Source organism: Paroedura picta, chromosome 15 (assembly GCF_049243985.1).
Source record: "Paroedura picta isolate Pp20150507F chromosome 15, Ppicta_v3.0, whole genome shotgun sequence".
NCBI classification, from domain to species: domain Eukaryota; kingdom Metazoa; phylum Chordata; class Lepidosauria; order Squamata; family Gekkonidae; genus Paroedura; species Paroedura picta.
Genome location: NC_135383.1, coordinates 16,529,855 through 16,542,575, shown reverse-complemented (window position 1 = coordinate 16,542,575; position 12,721 = coordinate 16,529,855). Strand labels below are relative to the sequence as shown.

At 52.7% G+C, this 12,721-nt stretch overlaps 1 protein-coding gene across 2 annotated transcripts in view; it reads right to left on the bottom strand.

The window, feature by feature from the left end:
* FOXN1 (forkhead box N1) overlaps window positions 1-12,721 on the bottom strand; it is a 47,365-nt gene that overhangs the window by 16,818 nt on the left and 17,826 nt on the right. Inside the window, exons 2-5 of one of the 2 annotated variants that reach the window (XM_077312171.1) lie at window positions 6,037-6,177; window positions 3,295-3,783; window positions 2,803-2,910; window positions 140-270 (exon numbers count right to left, since the gene is read on the bottom strand). In XM_077312171.1, the coding sequence (XP_077168286.1) occupies window positions 140-270; window positions 2,803-2,910; window positions 3,295-3,783; window positions 6,037-6,156 (848 nt within the window). In that variant the 5' untranslated portion in view covers window positions 6,157-6,177. The remainder of the gene's footprint in view (window positions 1-139; window positions 271-2,802; window positions 2,911-3,294; window positions 3,784-6,036; window positions 6,178-12,721) is intronic. The other variant, XM_077312172.1, reaches the window with a different exon arrangement.

Here is a 12,721-nt window from a genome sequence, read left to right as displayed (position 1 = left end):
GGTTAGTTGATTCTCCCTGGTCTTGGGGTGGGGTCTTTGTTGCTCAAAATGACAGACCCTGCGGATTGGGCAGCCGAAATATTATCCAGTACCAAAAGCCCCAGCAAAGTCAGTAGAGGAGAAGGATGCGATCGCTTACCTGTAGGAGTAGATGGGCTTTGGAAACAGCGGCTGATGGTGCTCCTGGCTGCTTTGAGGGGCTATTCTTTGGTAGGGATAGTGAGAGGCAGAGATGTAGGTCACAGGATAAGAGCCTCCAGGGGGATACTGCTGAGAAGGGAAAGCAGCGCAAAGTAGTTTAGAAAGCCAGCATGGTGTCACGGTCAACGGAAGCCTCAGATCTGGAGAACCGGGTTTGATTCCCCACTCCTCTTCCACTTGCAGCCAGCTGGGTGACCTTGGGCCAGTCACAGTTCTCTCAGAGCTCTCTAAGCACCCCATACCTCACAGAGTGTCTGTTGCAGGGAAAGGAAGGGAAGGCGATTGTAAGTTGCTTTATGACTCCACCAGGTAGAGAAAAGTGGCATATAAGAACCAACACTTCTTTAGTAATATCAGGGCTCTCCCAGCCTGAACTATAACAGTATTGTTGAACTTTCCAAGTCTTCATTTCTGTAAAGCAAAACTGGAGGGGGAAGGTGAACTCCAGGATTAAAACAGTCCTGGGAAAGTCCTGTCCTCCTTGACTGTTGGAAGAGGACTCAGCAGTGACAGACTCAATATTCACACAACTCAGCTGGGTCATTAGCAGTCCCCAAGCAACTTGGCCAGATTTTTCCCAAGAAGAGGTTGCCAGTGGGTAGCTAGGAACAAAACCTGATAAAAGTAGGTGGGCGGGCAGGAGCAAAGGAAGCAGGGAAATCGGTGAGGATATGGGAGCGACCAGGGGAGAGAAAGAAGAAATAGTAAAGGAGGGGACATTAGGAGAAATAAGATGCCTCCCTAAATCCCTCCACGTGTCATCCAACAACCCTCTATTAACTTCCACCCTCTGCTCTTTTCTCTCAATTAAAAAAAAAAAACCTCTGCCTTTCTTTGTAGGGAAGATGCTTCAGCCCCTTAATAACCTTGCGTGCCCTTTCTGTTTCCCCCCACACACACAACAATGCAAACAATGCAAGAGTCCACTGGAAACATTTAGGCTCCTAAATTCTGACTGTAGGGCCACGTTTGGAGAGCAAACTCTCCTCCCTGGGGTGGAGAGACAGAGGACGCGAGTGTTGACTTCCCTGGACCTATTGCACATGTCTTTTCATAGGTAGGCGAGTGATGTCCTGATTGCTATGCCCGTGCAAGGAAGTGACCTCAGAGCCCCTGACGCTTGTGCCACTGGTGGACCAACTGGTGAGAGGTGCAGGGATTCCACCCCGAGAGACCTGGCTTTGATGACTTAACTGCATGCCCAGAGGCTGCCCTGAAGGACTTCTCCTGCCCTGCCCACCTGCGGTTGCCAGGTCAGGCAAAAAGGGATTGGTGCGGCAGAGCAATTTGGGCTTTATTGGTTTCAGTGTCTCCTTGGAAGTCGGGGCAGGAGCAGGTTGACGTGTCGTCACAAGTGTCATTTTAAAGCTATTCCTATTTTTTATTGGTTTCAGGGGAATGAAGGCTGGGGAGGGTCCGGTTGGGGAGCTGGGCGTTGCCAGCTTTACTATGGCAGGGCGGGCATAAAGAAGGCCATTGTGCTGTAGCAGGTGGGCAGGTGACTGGCTGTTTGGCTTGGCTGGGCAGGTCAGCAAGGAGATGGTTTCCTTTTGAGTCATTCTCCCCTCCTCCCAGCAATGTCCAAGGTGCATCTGTTTTTTTTATCAAGGGCAAAGGGGCGCCGACCTCCCCTTGTGAAGGCAGAGGGAATGGCATCAGATGACTTTGTGGATGCTTATCCTGCATTGATCCTGCATTGATCCTGCATTGATCCTGCATTGAGCAGGGGGTTGGACTAGATGGCCTGTCTGGCTCTTCCAACTCTATGGTTCTATGGATGCTTGAGGCTGATCCTGCATTGAGCAGGGGGTTGGACTAGATGGCCTGTTTGGCTCTTCCAACTCTATGGTTCTATGGATGCTTTGGGCTGATCCTGCGTTGAGCAGGAGGTTGGACTAGATGGCCTGTACGGCCCCTTCCCACTCTATGATTCTATGGATGCTTGAGACTGATCATGTTTTTATCAGCAGATTATAGACAAGATGGCCTGTATGGTCCCTTCCATCTCTATGATTCTATGATTCTAAGCAGCAGCTGGACAGAGACTTCTCCTGGATGCTTGAGGCTGATCCAGCAATTGCCTTCCCTTCCTCTCCCCACTAGAGACATCCTGTGAGGTAGGTAAGGCCAAGAGAGCTCGGAGAGAACTGTGACTGGCCCAAGGGCACACAGCTGGCTGCATGTGGACGAGGAGTGGGGAATCATACCCAGTTCTCCAGATTAAAAGTTACTGTCACTCTTAACCACTATACCAAGTTGGCTCTCAACATTCAAGGAAATCCTATTTCACATTGTCCACGGACTTTCATAGAACTTGTTCCCAAGTTGATCCTGGGGAAAACACAATCCCTAGACAGTTTTGCAGATTAATTTCCACCAGGGAAGATTGGCTGTGATAAGGAGACCCACCCTCACCACATTCAAAAACCTTCTCTCTGAGTGCGGGAATCTCTTGTAACCTTCCCCGTGGCCATGGATTAACCTATGTGTGAAAGCAGCTGGCCTAGACAGAGCTTGTTGCTTGACAAGAAAGGCCAAATGCAGGATGAATCAAGACGGGGGGCCAGGAATGACATTCCAGTTGGTGCCGGTGGTGCTTACCTGGGGGAAAGGGTGCGAGGGGCAATACATCTGTGGCACTTGAGGCTGGTAACAATACAGGCTTGGCTGTCCCTCCAGCGGAGAGGTCTTCAATTTGACTTCTGGATCCTGCCAGATAACAGAGGCAAAATGGTACAAGGTGAAGCTGACCAAGGGTGGCCAAATGGTGGTTCAACCAGGGTTACAGGAAACCCTGGGGTTTCTTGATGGCCCTGGAAGAGTTTCCCGAATGGATGGGAATAAATTAATTTTGAATACATATCGGGTGAAATGGCCATATATGGTCATGTCGACCCACCCACCCCTTCCAAAATGGCCAATGATGGGCCTGGAGGGGGCAGGAAGGGGAAGGGCCCCAGGTGGACGTGTCCACAGCGATGCTTCCCAACCATATTCTGCACGATTGTCCAACTTCTGGGTTTCCTCAAAGCCTGAAGACTGTTTCAGGGGTTTCTCAATGGTAAAAAAAGTCACAAGAGGCTAGGTACTCACCATTCCATGTGAATGGTACTCCTGCTCTGGATTATTATACTGTTGAGTGTTACACCAAGGAGGCTCTGTGGACAGGTTGGGGAGGGGCGTGATGTACACCTCGGCCTCTCCGGCCACCGTGGGCCCAGCCATCTCTTCAAAACCGTCCATGATGGCCAGTTTGAAGGGATGCTTGTCCGCAGGTGGGGCCGGTTGGGTCTCCTGGAAGCCTTCTTCCGCGAACTGCCTTTTGTACGGGTGGAACGGATTCCGGACGCTGTTCTTGAAGAACCTGCCGCAGGACCCCAGGGTGTTTTCCTCATAGCTGTAACGCCTGAATTTCTCAGTGGCCGAAGGGACCTTGAAGACATCCTTCTCGATGTGAGCGCCTCTCCTGTAGGCGTGGTCGGAAGGTGAGGAAGACGGGCTGGGGCTCTGGGAAGATTCCGAATTTGTCCTCTCTGTCCTGTTTTCTGCATCGTACGGCTGGCAGCAGAAGCCGGGGTTCTCCTGCAAACGAACGGCACGTGTTAAAAGGCAGGGAGTGTCCAGAAACTGGAACGTCCTTCTCTCCCTCTTGCTTCTCCGTGTTGCCACTCTTGGGCGGTTCCTGCGGCTTCTCCACTCCCACCAACCTACTGACCATTTTCTGTTTCTTCCCAGGAAACCTCTGCAAACTTTTCCTTTCACCCCTTTTTCTCCTCCCCCCCTCCAGGTTCAACTCTTCCCTTTCTTAGTCCATCTCTTCCCCCCTCCTCTACGGTGACACTACTGAGGCTTGGATCCCTTGGTAACATGGGTTTGGGGGCGTCTGGCAACCCCCAGAACGATCTCTGAGATCTCACCTTGTTGTCACGAGATCTTGGGGGCATTCTTTTCTTAAAGAACACATTACTTCCGTGCTCTTAGAGTTTGTAAATCCTTCAGTGTATTCCCCCTCCACCCTTTCGTGTTTCAGATTTTTCAACAAATCTATACCTTCCCCCAGGCATGGGGTTAGGGGTGGGGAATGCTCAATCTGCACGTGGCCCCATTGTGCAGATTTGTTTGATCCATGCTCTGGGGCCATTGTTCATAATTAGACAGAACAAGTGGGGACCCATGAGCAATCCATGGGGAAATTCCCTTGACGGTCCCTGCTTTGGCCTTCAGCTTCTGACATCCCCACTCCTGCTACCTTTCTCTATCCCCCCCCTCTTCGTACCTCCTTATCCCATTTCTTCCCTTCTAAACTTTCCTTTGTATCCCCACCCAGTCACCCCCCCCCAAAGCTGGTCCTCAACTCCCCCAGCCCTTCCACTGCCTCCCCTTTTTTGCTCCTGCTACCACTCCTTTTAAGAGCCTCTTGTGGCGCAGAGTGGTAAGGCAGCAGAAATGCTGTCTGAAGCTGTCTGCCCATGAGGCTGGGAGTTCGATCCCAGCAGCCGGCTCAAGGTTGACTCAGCCTTCCATTCTTCCGAGGTCGGTAAAATGAGTACCCAGCTTGCTGCTGGGGGGGTAAACAGTAATGACTGGGGAAGGCACTGGCAAACCACCCCGTACTGAGTCTACTATGAAAACGCTGGAGGGCGTCACCCCAAGGGTCAGACATGACCCGGTGCTTGCACAGGGGATACCTTTACCTTTACCTTACCACTTCTTTCTCATCACCAGGAGAGAATGAAGCCCACTGGCCAGAGGAGGCACGGTTGGTCATGGCCTCCCTCCCAGCCTAACCAACATTAGCACTCAGCTCAGACCTCCTTGGCCCTAGATTGGGAAAGGGACTCATGAATGGCAGTTTGGCTGCTGCTTCCCTCCCAGTTCAAACAGTGCCCACCTCCTCCAGCCACTGCCTATCCTCCTACCTGGTTGCCCAGTCCCCTCCCAATGTCTCTTGGGGACTGCTGATCCACCCCAAAGACAATGGGTGACCTTGTGATATGCTATCACGTAATCTCATTCCTTATTTATGGGATTCCCCGTCAGATTATTACACTCTTCAAATTTTTCGGCAAACCTGGGGGGAGGGGCTTTCTCGGGTTTGGGTTTGGAAAAAAAATGCCACTCCCCTGTACCTGGCCCTGTTGTGTTTATTTTTCTATCCACAGTTTTGGGCTGTGTTCAAAATGATGACTGACGAGATGTAGGAAACATTCTCTCTCTCACACCTTTCTGCTTTGGAACTCCACACACGGGGAGACCCAGGAAGCAGATATGGTAAAGATAAAGGGAGGTGCTGAGCAATGAAATTATTACCACTTCGTGGCGTGGCTGCCCTGGAGAGGGTTTGTAGCAAGCTCGTTGACAATTCTGTAACATCAAACAAGCTGCCGCAGCCAAGAAGAGAAAGTATCAGGGCGGGTCAGACAACACACCTCCTAAATGTTAATATCAACAGATTACGCCTCCAAGATAACCATCAAGTGCCAAAGGACAGTTACAAGCAGCTGCCCCTGCGTTTACACCGGACGCTTGGCTGGACACCAGTGCAAAGGGAAAGATGAACTAGAGGGCCTCTGGGTTCCCCCAGCAAGTCACCTGATTTTCTATAGCAGGGGTGGCCAAACCGTGGCCCTACAGATGTCCATGCACTACAATCAGCATGCTGGCAGGGGCTCATGGTCATTGTAGTCCACGGACATCTGGAGAGCCAGACTGGCTTGCCCTCGGTCACTTGCATGCCGGAGGGACGCACGGCTTCCACGGTTTTGCCTTGGACCTGCAGCCAATCCTTTCTGTCTAGATTGGAGTGACTGAGAAAGGAAGAGAAATGCAACTTACTTCCTTGGCTGGGGAGCTGGAATCCTCATCTGTCTGCATGAGATTGCCGGGTTGGTCGTTCCCCAGGGGGCCCGAAGATGGAAATTTGATATTGGCTTGATCTTGGAGCAGTGAAACCATCACCAGAGCCCGCCGGGAACCCTGTCGCGACAGAAGGCAAATATTTCAAGTCAAAATAACACACGTGTCGTTTGAAAAGGGGTCTCCAACAAAGCTGGAGAGAACCAGCCCGGATAGCCCAGACTAGCTCCATCCCCTCCGAACCTAGAAGCAACGCAGGGCTAGATGGCCCTTTGTGGTCTCTTCTAGTGCTGCATGATGCTGACTCTGAAACCTACATGCAAATAGCAAAAACCCTTCCAAGCAGGAAAAGCGCCCGGTTCGGGGAGGCCAGTCCAAACTTGGTTCTCTGAAACTGGACTGGCCCTCTGGCTTAACAATGAGCGTTTTCAGAGCAGATACCCAAATCCTGCCCTTAAAATCAGGCAGTGGCAGGTTATCTGCAATCACTGGGCTGACCTTTGCCAGGAATCAGACATCGGGATCTTTGCTTGGAAGTTACACAACTTACAAAATCGGGAGCTACTTCTGCACCAAGGCCTCATGGACACGCCTTTCCTTCTGGTTGCATCGACCAAGTGGGGCTTGGGCCAAAGGAACTCCGACTTGCTTTGTCAAGCTGCTTCCAACGTATATTTTTATTTATTTTATCTATAATCTAATTCATAGGCTGCCCTTCTTCAGGGGCTCAAAAGCGGCTTCCACGTATGCCAGACCCTAAAAATAAATGACCTCCAACGCCTCCTATCTCTCTCTGCCTTGATCCGGTCTTGCAAATCCGGGCTTGGCTGCCTTCTGCTGGATTCAGATTTTGTTTGCCTGCTGCGGCCAGGCGTGGGGTCGTGGTCAAAGATCTGGCAAGCCGGGATTGATTCCCTGCTCCTCCCTATGCAGCCAGCTGGGTGACCTTGGGCTCGTCGCAGCCCTGATCGAGCTGTTCTGATCGAGCAGCTCTGCCAGAGCTCTCTCAACCCCTCCTACCTCCCAGGGTGTCTGTTGTGGGGAGAGGAAGGGAAGGCGATCGGCAGCCACTTTGAGACTCCTTCGGGCAGTGAAAAGCTGGGTATAACTCCAACTCTTCTTCTTCGACTGCATTTTAAAAAGGGACCCCGATGAACTTCTGTGCCTACGCTGACATGAGCCTCTGAGCCGTGGCGCAACCTTGCAGCGACTTGTGGGGCTCCTGCGGGCAGCATTTCCCAGCAAGCTCTTCTCCCCGGAGCTGCCAAGGACGGAACCTCTTTCCCCCCAAGGAGCCGGGGATCGGGCCTCTTCTGTGTCCACCCTCGATCCGAGCGGAAGGCCGGGCAGACTTCCAGAAATTTGCACGGCTCAGATTGCTCAACCTGACAGATGCGGATTTGGCACCGCGGCTCCTTTCCAGCCATCTCCACACCTCATTGAGTCTGCCAGAGGGATGAGCTCACTTATCAGGCCGAACAATGATCCTTTGACAGGGGAAAGGGATATCGAAGGTGTGGCCAAAGCCCTTCCTCCCGAGCCCTGTTGGCTCTCTGGAAATGAGGCGGAACATTCCCAAATCCCCATCGCCTCGGCACAGCGTTGGGGGTAACGGTGCGTGTGGAGACGGACGCTCTTGGCACGCGCCCCGGACTGGAGTGGCCTGGGATTTTCTCTGCTGACACCCTCCGTCCTGCTCCGGCGCTGGGCTGCCCAAACTCCCCGCGCCCGGCCAGGTGCGGCTACCGTACACGCTTCCTGCACCCCCGAAGGCGGAGATCAGCTTTCACCGGAGGAAGGTGCAGTTGGATGCTCCCCAATCCGTAATTCATTCTCCACGCTACATGCCCCAAGGAGCTGCCTGATCCCCTGTTTGACACGGGCTTTTGTGATCTGCTCCTTTCTTCTCCACCCCTTGCCCCAGAGCGCTAAATCAGCTCTTCTTTCCCTGCTTTGATTCACTCTAATGGCTCTCGGGGGGGGGGGAAAGGGAGGTGGGAGGGAGAGGAAGAGTTTGAGAAGGAGAGAGTTGGAGCCGCGTGAGAGCCAGCCAGCCCCGCTCAGTGGTGTTGCCCCTGCGCCGCTTGGCAAAGGCTCCTTGCTCCTCGGTTCTCACCTGAGGTTAGAGCAGCGTCTTTGAAGACTGCTAGGGTGAGGCTCCTGACCTCAGCCGGCAGTTGGGTAGGGGTGGGATGGGGAGCAGCTGAGCTCTGTGGCTTTTGCTTGGGAGCCGGCTAGGTGTCTGGGTTAAGAGCAGCAGTCTGTAATCGAGATCAGGGGTAGTCAACCTGTGGTCCTCCAGTTGTCCATGGACTACGATTCCCATGAGCCCCTGCCAGCGTTTGCTGGCAGGGGCTCGGGGGAATTGTAGTCCATGAGCATCTGGAGGACCACAGGTTGACTACCCCTGATCTAGAGAATCAGCTTTGATTCCACAGGCAACCAACGGGGTGACCTTGGGCAAGTCCCAGTTCTCTCAGAGCTCTCTCCGCCTACCTGTCACCTGCCACCCCTTAAGCCTTCACAGAATTAGCCTCTCTGTCATATGGATATCCAGCCTCTGTTTGAAAATTTCCAAAGAGGGAGAACCCACCACCTCCTGAGGAAGCCTGTTCCACTGAGAAACCACTCTAACTGTCAGGAACTTCTTCCGGATGTTGAGACAGAATTTCTTTTGAATAAATTTCATTCCAATGGTTCTGGCCTGTCCCTCTGGTGCAAAGAGAACAGCTCTGTTCCATCTTCTATATGACTGCCTTTTAAAAACTTGCAACCTAAGGAGCTTGGTCTGTTTAGCCTGGAGAGGAGATGACCGAGAGGGGATCTGATAACCATCTTCAAGTAAAGCTTCTGGTCTCAACTAAGTTGGATTATCTTGCTTCTCCAGCAGTAATGCTAGGTCTTGTCTAGCTAAGATGACCAGATTTTAACATTGGTAAAGCGGGACACCATTGACCGGGGGGGGGGGGGGAGGGGGCTTGATTAAAAATTTGGTCTATATGGAGCAACAAAAATGTTCACAGAACGCATAGAATGCAAAAATAGTATCGTAATATATATATTTTAATTTCAACATAAGTGTCATTTGCCAGGTACCCCCAGATGTCCCTCCAAAAGTGGGACAATCTGGTCACCTTATGTATAGCCCCTCAGCCTGGGGTGGCCCAACTGTGGCTCTCCATGGACTACAATTCCCATGAGCCCCTGCCAGCATTACTCATGATAACTGTAGTCCATGGACATCTGGAGAGCCACAGTTGGGCTACCCCTGCCTAAGACTCTTAACCAAATCAGTGTGGGTCAGCTGAACCCCATCAAAGGTAGACAGCAGTGTCCTTCAAGATCCTAATCCTCTCAACCAGTATTACCTTCCTCTTGTCTCAGCCTGTTTGTTCTCAGCCAGGTAACCACATCAGTCAGTCTGTGGCTCACGGCTTCGACTGCATCACCCGGGGATTTGGATAGAGAGATACCGAGCTGGGCGTGACCAGCACCTTGATGGCATCCAACCCCAAAATGAAAAAAAATGAAAGGTTTCTCCTAAGGGCTTTCCAATTAGACCGAAGAGCATGGGAGATAGGCCTACGCCCTGTGGAACCCTACAGGACAAATCCCACAGTGCTGATAACCAATGTTCCAGTGGCAACCTTGAGGTGCCAGAGTGGTGTCGTGGTTAAAAGCAGCGGTCTCTAATCTTGGAAAACTGGGTTTTGAGTCCCCACTCCTTCACATGCAGCCCGCTGGGTGACCTGGGGCCAGTCACAGATCTCTTAGAGCTCTTCTCACGGAGCAGTTCTCTTGGGGCTCTCTCGGCCCCACCGGCCTCCCAAGGTGTCTGTCGTGGGGAGAGGAAGAGAAAGGTGCTTGTAAGCCATGTTGGGACCGCAGTGAAAAGTGGGACTCCTGATACCTGTCTCCAAGCTTCGTGACAAGGTGGCATGGTACGCTGTACCAAGGCCTGCGTAGAAATCCAGCCGGAGCACCACACGTCTAGATAGAGGTCCCCAACCAAAAATCACCCATCTCTGTCTCAAAGCCTGGACTGAAAAGATCAGAATTGTCCAAGATGACCTGGAGTCGGTCAACTGCTGCGTTCTCAGCCACATTGCCCAGAAACGGCAAATTAGAGACTGAGAGGTAAGCGGCCACAACGCGCTTTTACAGGAATGGATTTTTGAAGCAACAGGTGGATGCAGAGAATCTATGTAAGAGCAGCATCACATTTACACAGGCAGGGCATGATGGCAGAGTATCTGCTTGGCATGCAGAAGGTCCCCGGTTCAATCCCTGGCATCTCCAGTTAAAAAGAGCCAGCTTCTAGGTGATGGGAAAGACCCTCTGCCTGAGACCCTGGAGAGCTGCTGCCAGTCTAGTAGGCAGTACCAACTTTGATGGACCAAGGGTCTGATTCGGTGAAAAGCAGCTTCATGCATTCGTGTCCCCTGCCCACTTCAGCCAGGGGTTCATTCTTTGAAATGCTGCTCTGACAAATTGTACCCTTAAAGCCCATCATGGAAAGATACCTTAGGGACAGCCTCCATCGACACCCTCCTTTACAGGGGTTGTAATGGATAAAGTACAGAGCAGGGTCTTCAGCAAGTCGATGCCTGCCCTCGAGCAAACTCCCCCCTCCATGAGCTTTCTCCCTTCCTCATAAGAACCTAGGAAGAGTCCTGCCGGATCAGATCAGTCGTCAGAAGGACATCAGAGAAGCCACGTTGGATCCAGCCGGTGGCCCATCCAGCCTGAGTCGCACAGTAGCCAAGGCCCAGGTGCCATCAGGAGGTCCACCAGCAAGGCCAGGACTCCAGAAGCCCTCCCACTGTTGCCCCCTAAGCACCAAGGAGACAGAGCATCACTGCCTCAGACATAAGAGCATAAGAGAGGCCATGCTGGATCAGGCCCATCTTACCCAACACTGTGACCCAAACCCAGATGACATCAGGAGGTCCACCAGCAGGGTCACAACTCCAGAAGCCCTCCAGAAGCACCAAGAAGATGGAGCACCCCTGCTGCAGACAGAACGTTCCATCTAGACCTTGGGGCTGAGAGCCACAGAAGGACCTCTGCTCCCTGTGGTGATCCAGACCTTTCTGTGTTTGTAGCCACCACCGCTTCCATCTAGTCCAGCATCCAGGGCAGGAGGAACTAGGAGTGGGGGCTTTTGGGAGACCCATGTGGCATAGTGTCTGTACTGTCAAGATCACAATCCCAGGAGACCCGGATTGAAATCCAGGTCTTCATCCCAGAAGTTCCCTGGATGACTTTGGGCCCATCGCAGTCTCAGCCTGGCCTACCTCACAGGGCAGTTGTTGCACCAGAATAGAGGAGAGAAGGACAGCGTTCTAAGCCACCTTGAGTTCCAAAAGGGGGAGAAAAGCAGAGTATCAATAAATATTTGCCTAGGCAATGCCTCTTGGCTGCTTGGCTTACTGCTTGGGGAGGGTGTGTGAAGGTAGGGGATTCCTCCCCACCCCTTTGCGGGCAGGAGGGGCCGTGGGCCTGGGGTGTCCCGCTCCCCATGCCCTTCTGTGAGCTCATCCCGTGGCCGTGCCCTGCTGCTCCCTTTTACAAGAAAGGTGTGTCGGGTGACCCACCCTGATGCTTTCTGTTCCTGGCTGTGGCAGCTTGTTTTATGTCGGGTGCGGCTTGCTCCTCTCTGCTCCTCTCTGCCTCGGCTGCATCCACCTTGCCGCCCCACCTGTGGCCACTCCCACCCTCCCACTGGGTATCGCCCACAATAAGCTTTGTAATTACCTTCATTTGATCTGAGGGATGGATTTGGGGATTTTATGTGCATGGCACCCAGCTAAGTCTGGAGGAAACCCAGACGGGCTGATTCAGGACAACTCCCGCAGAACCGGCCTTGGGGGGAGGGCGAGGAGGGCCGAGCCTGCAGGTGCCGGGGCTCAGTCGCTGGTGGCCTCGTGTCGCTGGCTTTGCAGCCAAAGGAAAGGGGTGCAACCGAGCTTGTGCAGAGTGCCCTCCGACTCACCTCTGTGGAAGGGGAGACCAGCCTCAGTCTTTTCAAGAATCGGCGCTGCTCCCAAGTTGCTCAGTATGGAGGAGAATTGCAGATTCCTCCTGAGCCCATTCTGCACACGTTGGATAATGCACTTTCAATGCACTTTAGAAGCAGATTATCCTGTTCTGCACAGGAAAATCCAGCTGCAAAAGCACTTTGAAAGTGCATTATCCTATGTGTGCAGAATGGGCCCAGGTCTCCCTCTCCAAAGAGCAAGAGTGTACCAACCTCTGACTGGGGGATGGCCATTTCCCTCTAGTGGAATCGATCTCCAGATGAGAGTGATCAGTTCCCCTGGAGAAAATGGCTGCTTTGGGTGTGTGTGTGTGTGGAGGGGGGGTTGGGGCTCTATGGCTGAGGTCCCTCTCTGCTGCAGACATCACTTTCCCCATGTTCTCCCCCCACCCCCAAAAAAATCTCCAGGCATTTCTCTACCCAGAGCTGGCAATCCGGGATGGTGTAGAGGTTGAGAGCGTTGAATCCTAATCTGAAGAACCAGGCATGATTTCCCCACATGCAGCCAGCAGGGTGCCCTTGAGCCAGTCACAGTTCTCTTAGGGCTCTCGCAGGCTCACCTACCCCATAGGGTGCCTGAGGAAGGGAAAGGTGTTTGCAAGTCAACTTTGAGGCTCCTTCGGG